General features: G+C 39.3%; 1 protein-coding gene across 1 annotated transcript; it reads right to left on the bottom strand.

Annotated features, from left to right (window-relative positions):
- Positions 1 to 1,037: 1,037 nt before the first annotated feature.
- Positions 1,038 to 18,112, bottom strand: LOC132887081 (myosin-7). The gene is made up of 39 exons (XM_060922434.1): positions 18,075 to 18,112; positions 17,818 to 17,863; positions 17,492 to 17,702; positions 16,969 to 17,112; positions 16,717 to 16,873; positions 16,554 to 16,581; positions 16,372 to 16,474; positions 16,178 to 16,270; positions 16,001 to 16,064; positions 15,795 to 15,893; positions 15,583 to 15,686; positions 13,684 to 13,822; positions 13,395 to 13,513; positions 13,173 to 13,322; positions 12,879 to 13,049; positions 12,465 to 12,774; positions 12,288 to 12,364; positions 11,929 to 12,134; positions 11,517 to 11,640; positions 11,282 to 11,418; positions 10,936 to 11,191; positions 10,220 to 10,462; positions 9,971 to 10,147; positions 9,743 to 9,888; positions 9,565 to 9,655; positions 9,099 to 9,488; positions 8,772 to 8,898; positions 8,579 to 8,697; positions 8,305 to 8,501; positions 7,993 to 8,176; positions 7,418 to 7,583; positions 7,203 to 7,327; positions 6,735 to 7,043; positions 6,393 to 6,596; positions 5,997 to 6,293; positions 5,775 to 5,879; positions 5,191 to 5,286; positions 4,963 to 5,097; positions 1,038 to 1,152 (listed from the first exon to the last, which is right to left on the bottom strand). Exons 3-39 carry the CDS (start codon positions 17,690 to 17,692, stop codon positions 1,132 to 1,134), a joined length of 5,814 nt encoding a protein of 1,937 aa, XP_060778417.1. The 5' UTR covers positions 17,693 to 17,702; positions 17,818 to 17,863; positions 18,075 to 18,112; the 3' UTR covers positions 1,038 to 1,131.
- Between the last annotated feature and the right edge of the window lie 7,836 nt (positions 18,113 to 25,948).

Below are 25,948 nucleotides of genomic sequence, written 5' to 3'. Positions count from 1 at the left end.
TTATTATTATTATTGTCATTGTTGTTGATGATGATGATGATATTGTTTATTATTATCACATCTTATAATTTCTTTTGTTCTTTCTTTCTTTCGTTCTTTCTTTTTTTCACAACACAACTTCCTAACATTTTAATGCAATTCAGTGAAATTAACATTCCATGAAAATGTAGAAAATTGGAAACTTGGCAGAAAACTGTTTAGAATCTCACCATGTGTTCTACAGTAGAAAAGTTTTTGGTCAGTAATTAATTTCATGTATATGTGTCTGCAGTTTTATTGTTTCAGATTATTGCATATCCTGTAATTCTAAGTTTCTCATATACAGTAGGATCCAAAAGTCTGAGACGACAGAAAACAGACAGAAGAATTTCGAAATATTTAAAACAAAGGAAGTAAATGTTCAATATTCTGAATATTTAATATCCAAGATTCTGCACTGTTTCTAGGTCCCTGTTTAAATTTAAGCAAATGGCAAAAGGCCATGTTCACTGTTTTATACAAAAGGACAAATTTTCCTCATATCCAATCTCTGTTATTGAAGCGTGTATTCAGATGGCACTCAGATGGATTTTATCTCAAATGGATCAAAAGGTTTTGCACAAACTTGTGGAGTCCATGCCAGCTTCAGTGCACGCCATCGTTAAAGCAAGATGGGGATGCACCAATTTCTAAGCAATTCATGTAAATATTTCAAAGACTCCTCATTTCACTCAAGTTGTTGTCAATAATATAATCTGTTATGAAATTCATTGTACTAAATTAGAAAAGAATGCAAAATACGAGAATTTTCACTAGTGCTTTCAGGCTTAACGACCCCATTGTGCATGCATTATTTTTAAAATAATAGATTATGGAATAAAATATAATAATGTCATTGTTCACAAGTCATACTAAGTACGAATGACTTAATGTGTGGTGCCTTTTCTGAGGCTTTTATTTTTATTTATATTTTGAGACTTTTTTTTTTTTAACCATTAGACTAAATACAGTAAAGATTAGCACAAGCTACTTAAGTTGTAGACAGTTATAAAGCAATGTTCATTTGCACATTGACTTTATTCTATTTAACTACAGGCAAACTCTTGGAGGATCACAGAAGACAAGCTTTTGAGAAAGGTTCACACGAGAGCTTCACTCTTCATCATGTCCTTTCTGTAACACAGAAAAAGAAAGGTATACATGTTAAAGGTAAAATGGTATACAGTACCAGTCAAAAGTTTGGACACCCCTACTCATTCATAGGTTTTTCTGTATTTTGACTATTTTCTATTGCCATTATTTTAACCAGTTTCATGATGTAGTCACCCGGAATGCTTTTTGATTAACAGGTATGCCTCATCGAAAGTTAATTAGTGCCTTCTTAATGCGTTTGAGATCAAACAGTAAATAGAAAATAATGAAAATACAGTACATAGCCCTGTTCCACAACTGTAGTAATCCATATTATGTCAAGAACCGCTCAACTAAGTAAACAGAAAAGACATCCATCATTATTTTAAGACATGAAGTGTCTTTTAATTAATAAAAATAAAGAAAAACCATTGAATTAGAAGGTGAGTTCAAACTTTTGACTTGTACTCAGATAATAGTCAAAAATAAATAGAAAGAGAGTGCTTCCCTGGGTCTGAAAAATTCTAAAAATTCTAGTCAAAATGTTGGGTGCTCATTAGATTGGGCGTCTGAGAATCTTTTTAAAAGAAAAATGAAAAAAACCTGAGGCTCTCAGGTCAGTCTGATGAAGACTTCATTGTCGAAATGTGTAGGCTTGTAGCCAGTATCTATCTATCTATCTATCTATCTATCTATCTATCTATCTATCTATCTATCTATCTATCTATCTATCTATCTATCTATCTATCTATCTATCTATAATATGCAGAATTATGATGCAACTAAATGAAAAGCTAAAATTTTCCCATCTCACTTGTTTATTTTAATTTTTAGAGTAAGTGTAACGAATAAACAACTCAGAATTAACAAATTAACACTTTTGGCATTTCAAAAATATTCAGTGACCAATATAGCCACCCCATTAGCGCTGTCACCTCACAGCAAGAAGGTCCGGGTTCGAGCCCCATGGCCGGCGAGGGCCTTTCTGTGCGGAGTTTGCATGTTCTCCCCGTTTCTGCGTGGGTTTCCTCCGGGTGCTCCGGTTTCCCCCACAGTCCAAAGACATGCAGGTTAGGTTAACTGGTGACTCTAAATTGACCGTAGGTGTGAATGTGAGTGTGAATGGTTGTCTGTGTCTATGTGTCAGCCCTGTGATGACCTGGCGACTTGTCCAGGGTGCACCCCGCCTTTCGCCCGTAGTCAGCTGGGATAGGCTCCAGCTTGCCTGCGACCCTGTAGAACAGGATAAAGCGGCTAGAGGTAATGAGATGAGATGAATATAGCCACCCTTCTTTTCAGTAACTGCCATGAGCCTTCCATCTATGGAGTCTGTTAGTTTTTTGATTTGCTGACTATCAAGTTTTTGTGCAGCAGCAACTACGGCCTCCCAAATGCTGTTCAGAGTGGTGTATTGTCTTCCCTCACTGTAAATCTCTGTAAAATGTTTAAGAAGGGCCCACAAGTTTTCAATAGGGTTTAATTCAGGTGAGGAAGGGTCCAAGTCATTACTCTGTCATCTTTAAGGCCTTTGCTGGCTCGCCAAGCAGTGGAGTATTTGGATGCATGTGATTGTGCATTGTCCTGCATAAAAATCATGGTGGCCTTGAATGATGCAGACTTCTTCCTGTACCACTGCTTGAATAATGTATCTTTTAGAAACTAGCAGTAGGTTTGGGAGTTGATTTTAATTTCATCTTCAACCCCCAAATGGTCCAACTAGCTCATCCTTAATAATAGCAGCCCATACCGGTACCCCTCCTCCATCTTGCTGGCGTCTGAGTCGAAGTGGTGCCGTGTGCCCATTAGTTATCCAGCCACGAACCCATCCATCTGGTCCATCAAGAGTCACTCTCATTTCATCCATCCATAAAAGCTTTGAAAAATCTGTCTTCAGGTATTTCTTGGCCCAATCTTGACATTTCAACTTGTGAGTCTCGTTTAGTGGTGGTCGCATGTTTCAGCCTTCCTTACCTTGGCCATGTCTCTGAGCACTGAATACCTTGTCCTTCTGGACACTCTAGGTAGGTTGTGGTTCTGGAATATGGTGGCACTGGAGGATAATGGGTTCCTGGCAGCTTCATGTTTAATCCTTCTCAAGTTTATTGCAGTTAATTTGCATATTTTCTTCTCCACACATTTTTTGTGACCCTGTTGACTATTTGCAAAAAAATGTTTGATTGTTCTGTGGTCAAGTTTCAATAGCGTAGCAATTTCAAGAGTGCTGCATCCCTCTGATAGGCATTTTACAGTTTTTTTTGTCTTTTCAGTGTCTGTTAAATCTCTTTTTTGGCCCATTTTGCCTGAGATAAAGAAGCAGCCTAATAATAATGCACACCTTAATATAGGGTGTTAATGACTTTAGGCCACACCCTCCCTCATTACACAAATAAATACCACCTGAGAATACTTAAATCCAATTAGCATACAAGCGTATAGAGTTTGGGGTTGGAAAATATGCATAGAAATAATGGTAGGATCAGAGTATTCACTTGCCGAATAATTGTGCATATATATATATATATATATATATATATATATATATATATACACTTATTGTGGGAGTGCCTCAGGGTTTTTTTCTTTGTTTTTTTCATAAGTAATAGTCATCACTACTTTTATTGAAATATTACTAAAATGCTTCATGTAAATGGTACTAATAAAATGCTGTGCTCAAGTGGTGTTAGAAACTGGGAAATATCAATTCTCCTACATGGAAATAGGACTTAACCACCTGACGACACTGTATTTACAAGTGAGCTAAGAGAAGCAGCAAGTGCACTGAGGCTCATAATAACCGAGTCTCCTTGAATGTTTCCTAATAAACTTTGCTACCACAATGAGAGTTAACTGTTGCGCAGGAAGTGAAAACTAGCATCAAAGTCTCGCTACCATTTCCACCAAGTCAAGATAATGCTACCATTTATGCTACTGTCAGTCCCAGACAGAGTTTGCATGAAGAATATACACTACCGTTCAAAAGTTTGGCGTCACTTTGAAATGTCCTTATTTTTGAAAGAAAAGCACTGTTCTTTTCAATGAAGATCACTTTAAACTAATCAGAAATCCACTCTATACATTGCTAATGTGGTAAATGACTATTCTAGCTGCAAATGTCTGGTTTTTGGTGCAATATCTCCATAGGTGTATAGAGGCCCATTTCCAGCAACTCTCACTCCAGTGTTCTAATGGTACAATGTGTTTGCTCATTGCCTCAGAAGGCTAATGGATGATTAGAAAACCCTTGTACAATCATGTTAGCACAGCTGAAAACAGTTGAGCTCTTTAGAGAAGCTATAAAACTGACCTTCCTTTGAGCAGATTGAGTTTCTGGAGCATCACATTTGTGGGGTCGATTAAATGCTCAAAATGGCCAGAAAAATGTCTTGACTATATTTTCTATTCATTTTACAACTTACGGTGGTAAATAAAAGTGTGACTTTTCATGGAAAACACAAAATTGTCTGGGTGACCCCAAACTTTTGAACGGTAGTGTAGATGACTGGTCTGATAAAACAACAGGTCCATTACCATGGATAATTATTCAGGTTAATACCTACATAAGGACAATAGTAAGTGTTTACCAAATAGACAGACCATTTCAAAAGATTGGTTAATTTTTTTTTTCTTTATCAAAATGTAATGTGTTTTATTTGACCTGTAAACTCTTTAGGTGTGTCCAAACTTTTGACCCGTACTGTATTTAGGTATAGTTTAGAAATATTTCCTTCAGCTAGCAAACTGCCGACAGAATTTAAAATTAATGAGCATTTTCTACTTAAAATAAACATAATCTAACTATTGGGTGTTTTTTTTCCCCATCTTCTATACCTTGCATTCAACTCATCATCTCACCTTGGAGCCAGGGTCACGGCTTTTGGCTCTCAGCTTGTTCACCTGGGATTCAGCAATATCAGCTCTTTCCTCTGCCTCATCCAGCTCATGCTGTAGCTTACGGAACTTGGCCAGATTGGAATTGGCCTGCTCTTCCTGTGAAACAAAAGATGCATATTTGGATTGAAAAAAATAAGAAGAAACCAATAATAATAAGGCAACAGATATGGTAATTCAAACATTACTTACAGCTTCCTCTGCGGTTCTCTTGTAGGACTTGACTTTCAACTGCAGTTTGTCTACCAGGTCCTGAAGACGTGCCAGATTCTTACGGTCTTCTTCAGTCTGTAAGAGAGAAAAAGAGCATCACACCAGCATGTTGGAGTGTAAGCTCCTGTGAATGATGGGTTTTGATCAGCATATATTTGAAAACGAGTGCAGTTTCACAGACTCCTACTCAAGGGCAGAGGCTGGGAGAGGTGGGAATTCTTTTTTTTTTAATAAAAACTTTCCTGACATTGAGAAGTATGAAACAGTTAACTCTACATCAGCATCGGCCTTGCAAGGTTCAGGATTATTTTAACCAGCAGATGGTGTTTTGAGCCATTTTCAAACCAAAAAATGCAGATGGTATTGGAATGATAATATAAACACCAGCATTGATGTGTTTCATTACAGTACAGTCATATCATTTTTGTTTACAGCTTAAAAAACACAGTTAAGTGTGCAGTACCTCTTTAAGACGTACTTAAATTTGTTAGATTATGTCTTGGGTAATTTAAAAAAAAAAAAAAACTTTTTCCATTGTATTTTTACCAAAAACAGGAACCAACCTGGTAAGTGAGTTCCTTGATTCGTCTCTCGTATTTGCGAATGCCTTTAACAGAATCACTGGCCTTTCTCTGTTCTATCTCCACTTCATTTTCAAGCTCTCGCACCTAAAAGAGAAAAAAAAAATCAGTCCAGTGTAAAACTTACTTTGACCAAAACAGTAATAATACTCTCGGTTAATTATTTTTCACAATATTTTTGTTGTTGTTGTCGTCGTTACTCACTCTAGCCTCCAGTTTCTGGACCTGCTTCTTGCCACCTTTCATGGCAATTTGCTCAGCTTCATCCAGACGGTGCTGGAGGTCCTTAATGGTCTGCTCCATGTTCTTCTTCATGCGCTCCAGGTGAGCACTGGTGTCCTGCTCCTTCTTCAGCTCTTCTGCCATCATGGCAGCATCAGTGATGGCTTTTTTGGCTTTTTCCTCAGCGTTCCTGCACTCTTGGACAGCCTCCTCAACCTCAGTCTGCAGCTGAGAAGTGTCTCCTTCTAGTTTCTTCTTCTGGTTCAGCAAGCTAGTGTTCTAGAGTTAGATAAATTTATAGTGTTATAGTTAATAGATTTTATAATTTATATTCAACTGTATCTTCCCTGTAACTGAAAAAAGAAATCTGTATCCTACCTGAGAGTGCAGTAACTGAACCCTCTCAGTGACGTCCAGCAATTCTTGCTCAGCCAGTTTGCGTCCTCTCTCGGTCTGCTCTACCAGGGCTCTCAGTTCATCCAGTTCAGCCTGCAGGAGATTGTTGCGTCTCTCCACAATAGCAATGTTCTCTTTGAAGTCATCATTAGCACGGAGAGCATCATCCAGCTGCAGTTGCATATCCTACAAAAAGTCCACAGTGAGGCAACTATAAAATCTCTCATTCAATAAGAAAGAGACATTTAGTCATTTATCAGATGGTCTTACACAGAGTGACTTGTTACTTTTAAGTGTCATAGATTTTTGTTGCTATTGGTATACCTTCATATGTCCATGGAGACCCTTGAGTTGTTTCTGGGCCTCTGCAGCCTGCCTGTTAGCCTGGCTAAGCTGGATCTCCATCTCGTTTAAGTCTCCCTCCATCTTCTTCTTCAGCCTCAGGGCTTCATTTCTGCTGCGAGTCTCAGACTCTAGAGAGCTTTGCAGTGTATCCACCACTCTTTGCTGGTTTCTCTTGGCCTGCTCCATCTCCTCATCCTTTTCAGACAGTTTACGTTCAATGTCAGACTTCACCTGGTTGAACTCCAGTTGGGCCCGCAAGATCTTTCCTTCTTCATGCTCGAGGGAAGCCTAATCGACAAAATATTGTTTAGCTGTTTCTTTCACATCACCACAACTACTATTTTATCCCAGAGGCATACAATATACATTTTTGTATATATTAGGAAAATATATATTCTTTGTATAGTCACATGCTTTATGTATATATTCACAAAATAGTCAGTGTACCTCAGCTTCCTCCAGAGCAGACTGAATCTCAGCCTTTTCCTGTTCCAGCTGCTTACGGATTTTCTCCAGTTCATGGATGCTCTTGCCACCCTCACCAATTTGCTCAGTGAGGTCAGAAATTTCCTCTGTTTAGCACAATAAAGTCTGTCAAAATGTGTTTTTGTAGGCTATAAAGGTAATAATCTTTATTGTGCCACACAAACATCGCAAGCAACCTTGGAGGTTCTTGTTCTCCCTTTTCATGGTCTCCAGATGATCCAGGGACTCCTCATATGAGTTCTTTAGTTTGAAGAGCTCAGTGCTGAGAGATCTGGCCTCCTTTTGGGAGCTCTCCAGCTCGGACTGCGACTCTTCATATTTCTGCTTCCACTCAGACAGGATCTGTTTTATACCAAAAGGTTAAATTACACATGATGGTATCTTTTAGTGTTGGATAGAGGCTTCATTTGGTTTTATTTTCTTGTCAGGGTTTACCTTATGACATGTATGATGATTTTTTTTAACATCAGTGAGTTTTATTTTTTAACCATAATAAAATGCCGCATGAATGAATGTGTTTATGACTAGAAACATACAGCACTTTAAGTTTAACTATATGTTTTCATGTTAAACATAGGCCATGCTTGATTAAAGATTATGAAGTTTGTAAAAAAAAAAAAAGTGGCATTCATGTTGGGCTGTTTTATAAGCATCATAAAGCCTCATGTTAATTGGGAAATATTGACATTAACATAAATGATGTTACCTATTCATGCAACCTATTTAAAAATGGCGGTTATCATATTGTCACCTTGTCGAAGTTTCTTTGCTTCTTGTCCAGAGCAGCAGCAGCAGCATTGGACCTTTCCACATCAACCATGAGATCTTCAATCTCGTTCTGCAGTCTGTGTTTAGTCTTCTCCAGAGAGGAACACTTGGCATTTACAGCTTCCACAGCTTCTTCTGCATCTTGCAGACGCTGAGCAAGTTTCTTCCTGGAAGAGAGAGAAGTATATGTTTCTGGGCACTTCAGTATGGACTTTCTGTTCTACAGTAAATGCCATTTTAGTGTGCATAATGGCACACTGATGCATAGGAATCTGAAAAGTCAGTAGGTTCTTACTTCGCATCCTCCAGCTCTTCTGTTCTTTGGATAGCATCAGTTTCATACTTGGTTCTCCACTGAGCTACCTCAGAGTTTGCTTTGGAAAGACTGCGCTGTAGCTCAGCTTTAGCCTCCTGCTCTTCCTCGTACTGCTCTCTTAGTAGGTCAGCGTCATGACGAGCCGACTGCACTGCATGAGCCAGGGCATTCTTAGCCTGGAGAAAAGTGTTTGATTGTTTTTATTTAATTTTGCACTGTGTGAAAGATTTTGAAGCACCAGTTGTAGAAATACCTTGACTTCCTCTTCAAGTTGTCTCTTTAGATCTTCAATCTGTTGAGTATACGACTGCTTGCTTCTGGTCAGCTGAGAGACCAAGGAATCCTTCTCTTCCAGTTGTCTTGTGAGTTCACCTGGATTACAAATTGGTTTCAGTTACATGTGTGAGTTATACACACACATAAGAGCACATACAGTCATTCTTTACCATTCTCCGTCTGCAATTTAGCTTTTTGCATGCTAAAGTCATTGATGCTGCGTTGTCCTTCCTCAAATTTAGTCCGATACTCCGTCATCTGGTCCTCGAGAGTCCGGCACATCTTTTCAAGATTTGCCTGGACCAAAGAATGAAGAAAATTAATCTTATGGAAACAAAAAAGGCAAACAAACACCCACCCACCGCAACTTATAATATCTGACAGCAAAATGTTTACGTTGGCCTTGCTTCGCCTTGAATAATCAACATATTTTGATGTGCTCCTCTTAAACTAAATATACATATCTGTATACACCGTACATAATCATTCATTTTTACCTTGGATTTAACAATCTGCTCCATGTTGGAGACCACATCATCTAGCTCCAGTCTCAGCTCACTCTTCTCCTTCTCAAGCTTCTGCTTCACTCTCTGAAGGTTGTCGATCTGCTCTCCCAGGTCTGCTACACTGTCAGCATGTTTCTTTCTTAAAGTTGCAGCAGTGGCCTCATGTTGCAGAGTGGCCTCTTCGAGGTCTCTGCGGACTTTCTGGAACTCAGCCTCTCTCTTCTTGTTCATTTCAATCTGGGCAGCAGTGGCACCACCAGCCTCCTCCAGTCTCTCACTGATCTCCTCCAGTTCTCTTGCCAAATCTGCCCTTTGTTTCTCAACCTTGGCACGGGCAGCTCTCTCAGCCTCCAACTCTTCTTCCAGTTCTTCTATACGAGCCTAGAGTATAAGAGTTTGTGGTAAGCACACCAGGCATAATTAGAGAAATCACTATCCCAGTAAGGTATCAGATTACCTGCAACTCTTTGAGTTTCTTTTGAAGTTGAGCTGCCATTGCTTGCTCATCCTCAATTTTGCTGTTGAGTTGGCTGATCTCAAAGTCTTTTCTGTGGTTTTGATAAACATGCGTAGATACATCTTTAGTAGGAGTTTAACAACGCATTATTATTCCATTGTTATTGTTAGCAACTTACTTTTTCAGCCTCTCCTCCAGCTGTTGTTTGTCATTTTCCAGGTCCATAATATTCTCCTGAGTCAATTTTAAATCACCTTCAAGTTTTCTCTTAGCTCTCTCAAGGTCCATGCGGAGCTTCTTTTCCTGTTCCAGTGATCCCTCAAGCTGGAGGAAAAATAGTTTTGGTATTACATCTCTTTTCATGAGATTAGTATTTCATACCCATGACTGTGTAACAAATACTAACATCATCGACTTGCTGCTCCAGTTTAGCTTTTGCTTTGGTCAGAGTGTTGACTTTGTCCTCCTCACTCTGCAGATCATCCAGTGTTTGCTGGTGAGCTTCCTGGAGAGCTTTTTTCTCCTTGGTCAGCTTGGCAATGATTTCATCAAGAGCTGCCATTTCCTCAGTCAGGTTTTTAACCTGAGAAGAGATAACAATGAATTGATGAATTCTGTAAACCTATTCTGCAAAGAATATTGCTGTAGAGCCTACCTTATTCTCAGTGGCATGCTTTTCTTTCTCCACTTTGGCCAGAGTAAGTTCCAAATCATCAATGTCTTTCTTCAGCTCAGAGCATTCATCCTCCAACTTTCTCTTCTTTGCAACCAACTCAGCATTCATTTCCTCTTCATCCTCCAGTCTCTCAGTCAACTCTTTGCATTTAGCTTCAAGCTGGATCTTGTTTTTGATGAGTCCCTCACATCGTTCTTCAGCATCACAAAGATTGTCTTGCTCCTGCATTCATTATAATGCAGAGAAATTTCTCATCTCATCTCATTATCTCTAGCCGCTTTATCCTTCTACAGGGTCGCAGGCAAGCTGGAGCCTATCCCAGCTGACTACGGGCGAAAGGCGGGGTACACTCTGGACAAGTCGCCAGGTCATCGCAGGGCTGACACATAGACAGACAACCATTCACACTCACATTCACACCTATGGTCAATTTAGAGTCACCAGTTAACCTAACCTGCATGTCTTTGGACTGTGGGGGAAACTGGAGCACCCGGAGGAAACCCATGCGGACACGGGGAGAACATGCAAACTCCACACAGAAAGGCCCTAGCCGGCCCCGGGGCTCGAACCCAGGACCTTCTTGCTGTGAGGCGACAGCGCTAACCACTACACCACCGTGCCCAGAGAAATTTCTGTTTTAAGTTATTTTACTTGTGTCATATTGTCAAGCATCACAATAATAACTGTAAACTCACAGCCTGGACTTGGAGTTGGAGGTCATTTTTCTCTTGGAGAAGCGTGACCATTTTCTCCTCAAGCTCCTTCCTACGGGCTTCAGATTTGGCATAGGCTTCTTTCAGCTTCAAGAATTCTTCCTTCATGTTGGCCATCTCCTTTTCAGCCTCAGCTGATCTTAACAGTGGTTTGATTTTGAAGTAGAGTTTCATCCAGGGCCAATTCTTGACACCCATGAAAGCACGGATATTCCACTGGATCACAAGCAAGGCATCCCTACAGGGTCACATAGCACAATTTAGGCTATTTGTAAGGTATTTAATATCAAACAGTCACCCTATTGGGAATAAACCAACATATAATTACCGGCGCTCGACAATTTTCTGGAATTCAATTCTTGAAAGAAGACCACGAGCCCGGGCCTGAATACTAGTGAGGATGAGAGCAAGACGGTCATCTCTCATCTCCTCAAGCAGACCCAGGAGACCAGCCTTGAAGAACACCTTTGTGATTTAAATAATTAGAAAGATTTAGAGAAAATATATAATAGGGATGAAATTTGGGCAAATTTACTTCTTCGTTACTTGATGCAAAATAGCACCTTGGTGTGGCCAAACTTGTACTGGGTATGGTCAATGTCCAGGGATCCCAGCAGCTTTTCTGCTCCCTTTCTGCTGTCAATAAACTGCCCCTCAGGGATAGCAGAAGGATTTAAAATACGGTATCTAAAATAACGAAACAATAGTTTTGATCACTTTGGAATTTGCTGCTGGTAGAAGTTTTGGTGCCATTAAGTCATTCTGAATTTTAAGTATTTAAACAGGAATTTCGATAGGCACAAGGGGCAAACCTGTACAAAATGAGCAAGTCTGCTTTAGTACTAGCAACTCTATCATCTTCAGGGTTATTAGATTGTTCTTTGTCTTGTTTTAGAAAAGAGGGGTTTCAAAATTATTATATGATAAAGGGACTTTGTGTTTCAAGCATCAAATTAATGGGTAACCTAAATGTACCTCTGTTTGAAGTCACCGTACAGGATCCTGTTAGGGAAGCCCTTTCTGCAGATTCTGATGCCCTCCAGCACACCGTTACAGCGCAGCTGGTGCATTACGAGAGGATTCTCCATGGCCCCAGGAGTCTTTGTCTCATTGGGGATGATGCAGCGCACAAAATGAGGATGAGTTGACCTCAGGTTGGTCATCAACTTGTTTAAATTCTCCTAAAGGTGGAATATGTAGAGCACGTTATATTAAATCATACTATTATAGATATTGTAGGTAATGGGCCAGTGGTCCAAAGCTGATCACATAGATAATGTTTAAAAGGCATTTATTCGTTTTCGTTTAAAAAAAATGCAAATTCATTATCTCACCCTGTGAAGGGCAGACACAGTCTGGAAAGAAGAACCCTTTTTCTTCTTTTCCTTTCCTTTTCCACCAGTTTCCGTGGCTAGAAGAACAAAATGCATGGCATTATCGCTACAAAGTAAATTCTTAAGCTCAAATGTTTGTTTCTTTATGATATTCCTCAGCCATCTGAGTCATCTTACCTGAATCAGCACCAGCATAATTTGCAAAAAGGTGAGCGAGTAATTTCATGGTGGATTTTTGGTACAGCCCCACGACAGTTTCATTCAGGGGGTCCTTGTTCTTCACCAGCCAGTTGATAATGTTGTAGTCAACAGTGCCAGCATAGTGAATTAGAGAAAAGTGAGCCTCTGGTTTACCCTTCACAATCCTGGGCTTCTGGAAGTTAGCAGATTTGCCCAAGTGATTGTCATAAAGCTTAGCTTTGAATGTGGTATCGCTGGCTTTGGGGAACATGCACTCTTCTTCAAGGATGGACATGATACCCATGGGCTACAGAGTCAAGAAGGAAAAAAGCATGAGTATATCTCACTAAAATGTGTTGTCAAATGAACTTATCTCAAAACACATGTCTTTAAGTTCACATTTATATTTACCTTTTCAATGAGATCAATACAAGCCTGCAAGTCCATACCAAAGTCAATGAAAGTCCACTCAATACCCTCTTTCTTGTATTCTTCTTGCTCCAGCACAAACATGTGATGGTTGAAAAACTGCTGCAACTTCTCATTAGTGAAGTTGATGCACAGCTGCTCAAAGGTGTTGAACTGGAGCAGAAATGTAGTATCGTTAACATATCGTTAAATGTGAATTATCAGAAGTGCATAAATAAATGAAAAAAACATAAAAATACAACACTGCTATGTTGAACGAAGATAAATAAAAATTACATCAAAGATCTCAAAGCCAGCGATATCCAGCACACCAATGAAGTACTGCCGAGGCTGCTTGGTGTCCAGAGATTGGTTAATTCTCACAACCATCCAAAGGAACATCTTCTCATATACTGCCTTTGACAAAGCGCCAATAGCATAGTACACCTAAAAGAGAAAAGTGATGTTAGTTTCTCTATCTTGTACTTGACGTGTATTTTGTCATAAAGAATTTCTAACCTGCTGGACATTCTGTCCTTTGGTGACCCACTCATTTCCTACTTTAACTCTGGGGTGACACAGAGCCTTGATGAGATCGGCAGAGTTCAGGCCCATTAGATAAGCTGCTTTGTCAGCATCTAGATTTGTAGAATAATTAAGAAATTAAATGATTAAATGACATCATTTTAGATGCATAATCTACAACACATACTTTCATCTTTTTAGCAGACAAACTAAAAATATGAAATTAGAAAATACTTTGGTTATTCATTGAAACACAGTTGATAAAAAAATCATTTTCTCTGACCCTCAGTGCCGTCAGCTTCAGCCTGCTCTTCTCTCTGCTTCTGCTTGTACTTCATGTTGCCAAAATGCATGATGGCACCAGTCAACTTATAGATACTGTTCTTTTCCTCTTGGGTGAAGCCCAGCACATCAAAAGCTTCCTAGAGCAAAAGAATTGTAGTGTCTCTCTTAAATATGAGGTATATTACAGCAGATACTTATTCTTCATAATACAACCCCGATTCCAAAAAAGTTGGGACAAAGTACAAATTGTAAATAAAAACGGAATGCAATGATGTGGAAGTTTCAAAATTCCATATTTTATTCAGAATAGAACATAGATGACATATCGAATGTTTAAACTGAGAAAATGTATCATTTAAAGAGAAAAATTAGGTGATTTTAAATTTCATGACAACAACACATCTCAAAAAAGTTGGGGCAAGGCCATGTTTACCACTGTGAGACATCCCCTTTTCTCTTTACAACAGTCTGTAAACGTCTGGGGACTGAGGAGACAAGTTGCTCAAGTTTAGGGACAGGAATGTTAACCTATTCTTGTCTAATGTAGGATTCTAGTTGCTCAACTGTCTTAGGTCTTTTTTGTCGTATCTTCCGTTTTATGATGCGCCAAATGTTTTCTATGGGTGAAAGATCTGGACTGCAGGCTGGCCAGTTCAGTACCCGGACCCTTCTTCTACGCAGCCATGATGCTGTAATTGATGCAGTATGTGGTTTGGCATTGTCATGTTGAAAAATGCAAGGTCTTCCCTGAAAGAGACGTCATCTGGATGGGAGCATATGTTGCTCTAGAACCTGGATATACCTTTCAGCATTGATGGTGTCTTTCCAGATGTGTAAGCTGCCCATGCCACATGCACTAATGCAACCCCATACCATCAGAGATGCAGGCTTCTGAACTGAGCGCTGATAACAACTTGGGTCGTCCTTCTCCTCTTTAGTCCGATTGACACGGTGTCCCTGATTTCCATAAAGAACTTCAAATTTTGATTCGTCTGACCACAGAACAGTTTTCCACTTTGCCACAGTCCATTTTAAATGAGCCTTGGCCCAGAGAAGACGTCTGCACTTCTGGTTCATGTTTAGATACGGCTTCTTCTTTGAACTATAGAGTTTTAGCTGGCAATGGCGGATGGCACGGTGAATTGTGTTCACAGATAATGTTCTCTGGAAATATTCCTGAGCCCATTTTGTGATTTCCAATACAGAAGCATGCCTGTATGTGATGCAGTGCCGTCTAAGGGCCCGAAGATCACAGGCACCCAGTATGGTTTTCCGGCCTTGACCCTTACGCACAGAGATTCTTCCAGATTCTCTGAATCTTTTGATGATATTATGCACTGTAGATGATATGTTCAAACTCTTTGCAATTTTACACTGTTGAACTCCTTTCTGATATTGCTCCACTACTTGTCGGCGCAGAATTAGGGGGATTGGTGATCCTCTTCCCATCTTTACTTCTGAGAGCCGCTGCCACTCCAAGATGCTCTTTTTATACCCAGTCATGTTAATGACCTATTGCCAATTGACCTAATGAGTTGCAATTTGGTCCTCCAGCTGTTCCTTTTTTGTACCTTTAACTTTTCCAGCCTCTTATTGCCCCGTCCCAACTTTTTTGAGATGTGTTGCTGTCATGAAATTTCAAATGAGCCAATATTTGGCATGAAATTTCAAAATGTCTCACTTTCAACATTTGATATGTTGTCTATGTTCTATTGTGAATACAATATCAGTTTTTGAGATTTGTAAATTATTGCATTCCGTTTTTATTTACAATTTGTACTTTGTCCCAACTTTTTTGGAATCGGGGTTGTAGACAGGGCAGTTAAAAGTTTATGTGCTTGCCCTTAGGAACTCACAGTTAACATAGAAATCTCCTTAGAAAATTCTTTTTACATACGTCAGTAGCCATCAGCTCGTCAGCATCATTAATAGAAGCTACTTGAGTCTCTCCTTGGGAGATGAAGGCGTAATCATAAGGGTTAGCTGTAATAAGCAGCATTTCTGCAACAGAGGAAAGAGAGAGAGAGAGAAATTTTTGTAACAGTTATGGAAACGTATGTGGAGTGAAATGTACTGATTCCTTTATTACGATTGATAATTTTTGCTGACCTAGCAGCTCAGGTTTCTTCTGAGACAAAATCTGATAGAAGATATGGTAATCTCTCTCAGCCTTGAGCTGGAAAGTCACACGGGACTTCTCTAGAAGATCTGTATCAGCCAGAATAACAAACAGACAGTGAGCAAATATAGTGTTGACATCAGTCACGTGTTGAAAAACAATACAAATTGAGAGAATTAGTTTACTGAGCCCTTACAAGTCTCAATATCAGCAGAGGCGAGCTTGCCAGTGGCACCAAAGTGGATTCGGATGAATTTGCCCTATTAAAAAGTTATATTTAAAGTGTATATTATACATAATGCTATAAGTCATGAAAAAAGTGTTAGAAAGTGTTGACACAATGCGTCATTAGTTAGCAACAACAGATACTCACAAAACGAGAGGAGTTGTCATTTCTGATGGTCTTGGCATTACCAAAGGCTTCCAAAGCAGGGTTACACTGGATGATTTGATCCTCTAGAGTACCCTGGAAAAAAAATAATATCAAAAATAGTGTTATGAAAAGTAATTTTTCATGCAATGGTCAACAATGATATGTGACAAGTATGAGGGGTTTTTTTTTTCAACCTTTTTGTCATTGGCGTCCCTCTTAAAACCACCAGCAGCGATACTAGCAAAGTACTGGATGACTCTCTTGGTGTTCACAGTCTTCCCAGCACCAGATTCTCCACTATCAAAAGAATTTCATTTTAGTAAAGTTACTGTATACAGTGCAATTGAATTGTATTGTATTGGCTTTAGGAACTTACGTGATGAGGATAGACTGGTTTTCCCTGTCTGGAACAAAGAATGTTTTGAAATGATAAACAAAGATTCACAGATTGAAGTGATAAATCCGTAATTTGTAAAGCCGCTGAATCATTTCTAGTGATTATAAAAGCACAATCTACATTTCGAATAGGTTATGATTACCTGCAAGCATGTACTGGTAGGCGTTATCAGAAATGGAGAAGATGTGAGGAGGAGCTTCACTCCTCTTCTTGCCTCTGTAAGCAACAACAACTTCTTGGTTGTACACTGGCAGCCATTTGTATGGGTTGATGGTGACACAGAAGAGCCCTGAGTAGGTCTGTAGAGAAAGAAACCAATGTTTACTGTCTTCAGAGCCATAAAACAGAAAAGTTATCGTGGTTCTGAGTGGAGAACTTGACATGCACAACTCACGTAGATCATCCAGGCTGCGTAACGCTCTTTGAGGTTAAACAGCACAGCAGGTTCATGCAGGAAGGTGAACATCGCCATGTCCTCGATTTTATCGAACTTTGGCGGGTTCTGAGGATGAATATCTGATTCCTTGACAGACACAGTCTGCAGAGGAAAGTATATTCTATGTGCAAAATATACCATATTTTATGGTAGCCAAATATTTTTTAATTATTTTACTTCATAACGTGTGAAAGTATTTCTAGTAAACATGATTTTGCTTCAATATTTGAATATTATTTAGATATGATGCTATAGTTCTCGTACAGTAGTTGTGATTAGTTGTGATGTATGATATTTTCTGAATAAAAGTTCTTTCTAAGCAATGTTATTTTGTATAAAATGTTTGGTTAAATTTCTTGTTGAACATAAAGAAACAAGTAAATCAAGACTTTGTATTTTTCCATTTTCCATTTACAAGCACAAGGTCTATATCAGTGGTTTCAGATATCACTGGCCTTCTGTTGATTGATTTAACTCTTACCGTTCCCTTAGAGGTTTCACAGGTGAGTTTGTCACCATCCCGACTGGTGATTGTTGCCTTAATGAACTCCTCATCCGGATCGGGGACAAAGCATTCCTTCTTCATATCGAAGGGCCGGGTCTGGGCCTCTAGTCGCTCCTTATCTGACTTTCGCAGATAAGAAGCTGCAGCCCCAAACTCTGCCATCTGAGCATCCCCCATCTTTCACCTTCTGATTAGTTCAAGAACATTTATTCTTTTGTTAAATCTGTTCAACAGATACACCCAAGGAAAATGATCTATTTTGCATTGCTGTGGAAGTAAAACTCAACCTTTAAGCCACTTACCTTTACTGTGTCCCTTCTCCAAGAGTTGATGGTATACGGTACTGCCCTGAAATGGCACAATCAGAAAATACTAATTAATACAACATCTGCGTCACTTAGGTATTACTCTGTGATCAGCATCTGTCTGAACGATAAAGGACTCTTAATATGTATCTCTAAATTCTTAGATTAGATTTTTTTTTTTTTAAACAAAGTCCCTCTTTAAAAATGAATAATTCTTGGGGCTTAGAGAGTCCAGTGCTTCTCAGACGACTCACCGTTAGATGGCACAATTCAAAACAAACCTTGAGTGAGTTGCTTCTCTCCCCCTTTTATAATGCGAAGGCACCTCTAAATATGGCTTTTGGCACCGTATAATGCTTTGTACTGTCTCAATATGGTGAGGGACCTGATAGCACAGATGGGGGTTGGTGTCTTTTGTTCATGTATTTTATGTCAGTAAGGATCCCTTCATATGTAATGAAGAGCTATAGATGTCAGCGATGTAATGCATAACAGGAAAGAAATTCAGACATGGACAGCATCCCAATCTAAGGTCAGATAGTTACGGTGATTTACATATAGATATTTTTATGTTGACCTTTTTAATATTAATGTATAATTTTACATACATACTACATGAAAAATAACACAATTATAAGTCAGGTAGAGTCATATCCAGAGTTATATACAGTTCTATTGATCAATTTATCAGATCAGTTCTTCAATTCTTTTAGAGGTCGCCTTAAATATGACAACCAGAACATAATGATCGATTAAAAAAAAAAATCAAAACACAGGTGTAGTCTGGCTTTAAAGAAAACAATTGAACATTAAATATGTTTTAAGTCTTTTCATGGACCGTATGCACACCTGTAGTTTGTTTCAATGTAGGAGTGTTTTGTTAGCCTTATTAAAGAGACATCAGAGACGGCTCTGTTTCTGAGGGGTAACGCACACCAAGGTCATTCTCCAGCTGGTGTGAATGTTTCACTCAGACACATGGTGTTGAAATGGCATTGTTTCCTTTCCCTTACACTTGAGGACAAAGATAACCATGTGAAATTCTTGCCAAGTGATGGAGAAGAACAGCTTGTGCGGTCTGTATGTCCACGGCCATGTAGGTGTCATCGATTTGACTGTGTGACTTTTGTAAGGATGTTCATAAGCGCAAAGGTTGCAGTGCACATTATCCGATTAACTTTGTGTTTAAGGTTAAATAACAGTTAGCAGTTCATTTTAAGTTAATTGTAAGGTCTTGACGGGTCTTTAGAAATACAGTGATTTATTCAAAGAATGTTTTTGGCCATATGCTAAAATGGTATTAGGTGTGAATTGTTAATTTTAAGGTTAACTGTGAAGTCCTAACAGCCACTTTTGAGTTAGAGTGATTATTTGCATAAATAATGATGTGTTTGTCAGTATGTTTCAATAGCCTTGGGTATTTATTGTTAATCAAGTTATTCTGGAACCTGATCTTTGACCATGCCTTTCAATAGCTTTCCATATCTGAGGTGCAATTTTTTTTTCATTACACCCTTGAGTGTGTCACATACATTAACACTACAGGGTGATAAACGGGTTCGAGATTAACAGCAAGGCACGCTATGCACTGACAGTTAAGGGATAAAGGGCAAGTAAGTGAAGAAGCTCAGTACAAGGTGCAAGTCAACAGCAATAAGTGTGAATCATGTTTCCACATTCTCTTTCCCTTCTTTAGATAAAGTTCATCTCATCTCATTATCTCAAGCCGCTTTATCCTTCTACAGGGTCGCAGGCAAGCTGCAGCCTATCCCAGCTGACTACGGGCGAAAGGCGGGGTACACCCTGGACAAGTCGCCAGGTCATCACAGGGCTGACACATAGACACAGACAACCATTCACACTCACATTCACACCTACAGTCAATTTAGAGTCACCAGTTAACCTAACCTGCATGTCTTTGGACTGTGGGGGAAACCGGAGCACCCGGAGGAAACCCACGCGGACACGGGGAGAACATGCAAACTCCACACAGAAAGGCCCTCGCCGGCCACGGGGCTCGAACCCGGACCTTCTTGCTGTGAGGCGACAGCGCTAACCACTACACCACCGTGCCGCCCTCTTTAGATAAAGTTGGCACACAAAAAGATTAGACTGCATGAAGTTTTTGAAATAATGGACATTCTGTAGACTTACTTTACTGAAGGACATTTATGGTTAAAAATAAAAAAGACATTTACTTTATTAGGTATAGGTTAGAAATGACAAAGACAAAAATATATGTGCAAGCAGCGACATGGGGGCCAAGTAGAACCAGCAGGGTATAGTTGCCATGGAAACTTCATGCCGTCAAGGGCACTCACAGCAAGTTTTATGTCAATTTACCAAAGATTGGTCACTTCCTGTTTTCCGTGTTTGGTGTTGATGTATTAAAGCATTGCTGAGATATGACCTCACATCTTGTTTGGTCTGAACATAATCTATTCTGAATTTGGCGAAGACTGGACAATTTGTGGCCTGTTAAAAAAAAAAAAAAAATCAACCTTTTGATAATGTGTAATATGGCAGCTGCATCAATTAGGTTGACATTACAAATCGCCATGTCTTCCCCTCAGGACCTCACCTGGTATCACCAGACACAAGAATTATTTATTTTAAGACAAAAACATTGTTATTAGCCAAAGTGCAGGGCAGCATGGTGTAGTGGTTAGCACTGTCGCCTCACAGGTCCTGGGTTCGAGCCCAGCAGCCGGCAAGGGCCTTTCTGTGTGGAGTTTGCATGTTCTCCCCGTGTCCGTGTGGGTTTCCTCCGGGTGCTCCAGTTTCCCCCACAGTCCAAAGACATGCAGGTTAGGATAACTGGTGACTCTAAATTGACCGTAGGTGTGAATGTGAGTGTGAATGGTTGTCTGTGTCTATGTGTCAGCCCTGTGATGACCTGGCGACTTGTTCAGGGTGTACCCCGCCTTTCGCCCGTAGTCAGCTGGGATAGGCTCCAGCTTGCTTGCGACCCTGTAGGACAGGATAAGTGGCTATAAGTGGATAAGATGGATGGATAGCCAAAGTGTGTTTTTTCTTATTCACCCACAAATTTTTTTTGTCCTGCTTCCCCCAAGTGGGATCTCAAGTCCATGCACCATGTTTGGTTTTGATACACCAAAGTGTTGCTGAGAGAGGGCCTCATTCTCTCTTTGGCACTGGTTTACCACTGATTTTGGTTGGCTATAATGGGTGAATGATTTCGCAAATCAAAAAGCCAACAAATAAATTTTGTGAGGCTTGGTCTGAAGATTGTGTCTGCCAAATTTCATCAAGATTGGACAAAATTTGTGACCTGTGAAAATGTTTAAGTGGTTTTGATAAAACTAAAAATGGTGGAAAATCCAATATGATGGAAGTTGTAGTCATGGGGTGCTGGAGACAAGGAATCCAGTGGTACTCTAGTTTTGAAAATTGGACATACGGTTCAAAAGTTACCGGTACATGCATAAATGCACCTCCAAATTTGACCCATTGGTAGCATTAGAGCACTCGAGGTGCAAACATGAAACTTGGTGAAAAGAATCATGGGACTGTCACTAATCAGTCTGCCAAATTTAAACACTTTTTAATTATGTGGTTCTATGGGCTGCCATGGACACAGGCGCCAGAAGATGATGATGATTATTAAGAAAAAGGTCGAAACACAATGGATGCTTGGCACCCGAGTAAAATGTTTGTACAACCTAATAGTCTGTGGTGATTTTTTTTTTTTGTATCATGATCAATAATATATTTACATTATGTTTGTAATTTGGTTACGAAGAGAAAATACTGTAAAGACTGTACAGATATTATCTCTCAGATAAGCAAAGGATATGCCATTGTCACAGTCTTGTTTACGCTGGATTGTTTTTCCCCATTGTCCTTGAGTACAAAGATAACCCTGTGAAATTCTTACTGAGTGCCTTTTGCTGATTGAGAAGGGCAGCTCATGCCCTGTATGCCTGGAGCAGATGCTCTACTTGTAAAGGTTTCCAAGCACATAAATAAAAGTATCTACTTATAGGTTGGCAGCCTTATGTGCTTTTCTAGACTATTTACGTTACATGGCCAATTGAGGGAAAACAACGCAAGGTCTTAGCACAAGTTCAGATGCTTATTCCTATGGTATGGCTTAAAAAGATGTGGCTAATGACAATTATTTCAAATGGCTTTGTTGAAACATTTTGTTTTGCCCAAGCAAAAGAAGAAATGTAGAAAAAAAAAATTAAAGTACAATCTTTAATCTACCCCCTCCTCAAATTCTCAGCTGCTCATTGCAGACTCCTCCTCTAATAAACACCATCCTATTGGCTTCCTTATCACTTTGAATAACACCAAGTCAACTTACTGTAGATATACTATAACCTCCCGAGCATCCAGCAACTCCTTGTTTCTCCTGATATAAATTTGCGTATTTTGCAGAGGTGTCCATTTCCAGGCTCGAAAAGGAGGAAATGTTTATTTTTTTAAGGTGAGACAACTGTCAAAAACATTAAAATGCATGCCATTTCACCATATGTAAAATGATAGATTTTTTTTCCTTACTATATACAGATTTATCAGAATACTGCAGCTTCTGAACAGAGAACAAACTAATGAAGAAGGTTGAATGTCTCGACGTCCACGACCACCTGTAAAATGTCCATCATGCCTTTTATGGCACATACCCACCAACAGAACACACACAGAGGCTGTTTATTTGGGGAGGTAGGTCCTTCTTCTTTCTGTTCATCACACAGGTACATTTGAATAAATTCAGGTATGTGTGGGACACTTTCAGAAAGTTTGATTTTAAACTTTATTAATAAATTATTTCATCATTTCTGCCTGTTCTGCATTTCTGTAGAATGTTAGGGTTGCTTCTTATTAATTACTATTAATTACTTCTGCTTTAAAACATGCATTTTTGAATTTTCACCCATCAGTAATAAATGCAAAGTATACGAGGAATCTCATTATTTAAAAAAAAAAAAGATTGGTACTTAATTAAAAAATGAGATCACGTCAGGAAGCCAATCGTATATTTTGAGATATGATGTTAAAATGTTCGAATATTTGACACAGCCTTCACCATTCTGATTTGGTTTAGTAATTACATACATCATGTGAGCTACTTGAAGTAATAGTATGTCTTATATGGATTTCACATGGCTGTGTTAACCTTAAAACTTTCTTTAGAGCACTTTCATTTGGACCAGTTAGGTAAACTTTAACTATTTTAGTGTTTTTATACAAATAAATAAATAAATACTAGTACTACAACTACTCGTATGTGCTAATGTAACTTAAGTACAGTGTCATTTTGACATAATTTCATTTCTTCCTAACCATTATCTCTAACTCACGGTTTCATTTAGTTGTAGTTACTAAATAATCTATAGTATAGTATAATTTTGAAAAATAAGACGGGACCTAAAAGTCCTACTGTGTTTTAATAGTAAATTAATCATAAACTTCTAGGTAACATTTAAAAAAAAAAAAAAAGATCTTTGGAACACCTAATACCAGTCATGGAATATATGAAAATTTTAAGAGGAACATATTTTCAGTTTATTTCCTAAACGTACTTTCATGCAGACATTATTTGATGGTCAACATGTTGCACCTTGTATTTATTTGCTCGGGGTAAATACTGTATAACCACATTTACCAAACAATTACGACATTTTTGACTTACAGAGATTAAATCCACAAATGGATCTCATGTTGGAAATGTAATACACTGGGTGTAGAAGCCTTTGCTTGTTGTATTATGTACTGTAGAAGCCTTTATTTATTATCCCCTAGAATGCATTTGGGATTCAGCCAGCTACAAAGCAATAAAGTAATTTAAAAACAAGCAAGCACCTTTTAAAAATCTAACCAGTCTAGGCATTTTTTCGTTCCTTTTTCTCATCTAGGCATTTTTTCACATTTTTCTAGGCATTTTTAGTTCAAAGACATGCAGTTAGGTTAGTGTGTGTGTATGACTGTATGAGAACCCCATTGAAAAGATGTTCATGGTGGCAATTTGAGATTGTGAACTGTGCACATAATTGGGCTATCCTAAAAATATATATATTCCATTATTATTATTATTATTATTATTATGTGAAAAATCTGAAATTTTTTTAAAGGCTGAAATAAAATTATGTATAAGTTTATATAAGTGAGTTTTAAAGACATTGCCAATCAATGAAGTCTTTCAGTGGATGGAAAGTTCTTCCAAGGCAGCACGGTGGTGTAGTGGTTAGCACCGTCACCTCACAACAAGAAGATTCTGGGTTCAAGCCCAGCAGCTGATGAGGGCCTTTCTGTGTGGAGTTTGCATGTTCTCTCCGTGTCCGCGTGGGTTTCCTCCGGGTGCTCCGGTTTCCCCCACAGTCCAAAGACATGCAGGTTAGGTTAACTGGTGACTCTAAATTGACCGTAGGTGTGAATGGTTGTCTATGTGTCGGCCCTGTGATGACCTGGCGACTTGTCCAGGGTGTACCCCGCCTTTCGCCCGTAGTCGGCTGGGATAGGCTCCAGCTTGCCCGTGACCCTGCACTGGATAAGCGGTTATGGATAATGGATGGATGGAAAGTTCTTCCAATTCAAATGACACCAGAAGAAACCTAAAAAGTAAATAACCCCCTAACTTGTGATGAGCCACATTTATGGTTTAATGTTGGGTCTGTAAAATCCCGTTTTTACTATAACATCTTCAGACATCTCCTTAAAAGAAGAAGAAGAAACCTTTGTCACATGCATACTTCAAGCACAGTGAGATTCATCCTCTGCATTTAACCCATCTGAAGCACGCACACACCCAGAGCAGTGGGCAGCCACACTACAGCGCCCGGGGAGCAGTTAGGGGTCAGGTACCTTGCTCAAGGGCACTTCAGCCCAAGGACGCCCCATGTTAACCTAACTGCATGTCTTTGAACTGTGGGGGAAACCGGAGCACCCGGAGGACACGGGGCACCCATGCAGACACGGGGAGAACATGCAAACTCCACACAGATAGGCCCCCGCCAGCCACTGGGCTTGAACCCAGAACCTTCTTGCTGTGAGGGGACAGTGCCAACCACTACACCCCCCCCTTAATTAATTAATTAATTAATTAATTAATTATAAAGTTTGTTTACATTGCATCTATCTCCTTTTGTGTTTTCATTTTGCCATTGTGCATCAGCCTTTTATTATTGATTTCAAATTAGTGTTTATATTTTCAAATAGCTCAGTGACTTTTCTTTTGCATTTTATTAGTAAGTCGTGCATGTTAGCAATATAATGCAAAATCAAAAAATTATTGCAATTATTTGCAAGGCAAAATACTGCATACAGTTGTAGCACCATCAGTAAATTAGCACGGTAGAAAATACTGCCAGCTCGAGTTTTCACCTTTATGGAAAAATAAGAAGCAGTTGATGGCAGCATCAGTGCCAACAGATGTCCACTTTAACAAGCTTATTCTTCTTTGTTTAAGCAAGAATCTCATCTCATTATCTGTAGCCGCTTTATCCTGTTCTACAGGGTCGCAGGCATGCTGGAGCCTATCCCAGCTGACTACGGGCGAAAGGCGGGGTACACCCTGGACAAGTCGCCAGGTCATCACAGGGCTGACACATAGACACAGACAACCATTCACACTCACATTCACACCTACGGTCAATTTAGAGTCACCAGTTAACCTAACCTGCATGTCTTTGGACTGTGGGGGAAACCGGAGCACCCGGAGGAAACCCACGCGGACACGGGGAGAACATGCAAACTCCGCACAGAAAGGCCCTCGCCGGCCCCGGGGCTCGAACCCGGACCTTCTTGCTGTGAGGCGACAGCGCTAACCACTACACCACCGTGCCGCCCTTAAGCAAGAATCTCACAAAAGAAATTTTAAGTAAGTAACTTCTTACTTTGAACTTACTCTGAAGCTGGATAATAATCTCTAATTATGTGAATATGACTTTAAAAATGGGTTATAAGGAAACAAATGGCTGGTGTCAATCCAGTAGATACTTAACATATATGTTCAGTTTAATAAATTTGTGTTTTCTCCAAAATAGAAAGAAATATCTGAGAACACAATATTATGATTTATGAGGTACTTCAGGATTTTTGTACATTGGCCATTATACTGTATTTAAATTGAATTTTACATTTTGATTTTAATTTGATTTAAAAT

This window comes from Neoarius graeffei, chromosome 5 (genome assembly GCF_027579695.1).
Source record: "Neoarius graeffei isolate fNeoGra1 chromosome 5, fNeoGra1.pri, whole genome shotgun sequence".
NCBI lineage: Eukaryota > Metazoa > Chordata > Actinopteri > Siluriformes > Ariidae > Neoarius > Neoarius graeffei.
This window is presented reverse-complemented; position numbering and strand designations above follow the sequence as displayed.

Bases quoted from the DNA above. Each gene is read 5' to 3' on its own strand.
- LOC132887081 (XM_060922434.1), bottom strand. From the start codon at position 17,692: ATGGGGGATGCTCAGATGGCAGAGTTTGGGGCTGCAGCTTCTTATCTG. The intron at 13,514-13,683 runs GTCAGAGAAAAT...CTACAAATCTAG, and splicing joins TGAAGCTGACGGCACTGAGG to ATGCTGACAAAGCAGCTTAT. The intron at 8,502-8,578 runs GTATTTCTACAA...ACTTTTCTCCAG, and splicing joins AACTTGAAGAGGAAGTCAAG to GCTAAGAATGCCCTGGCTCA.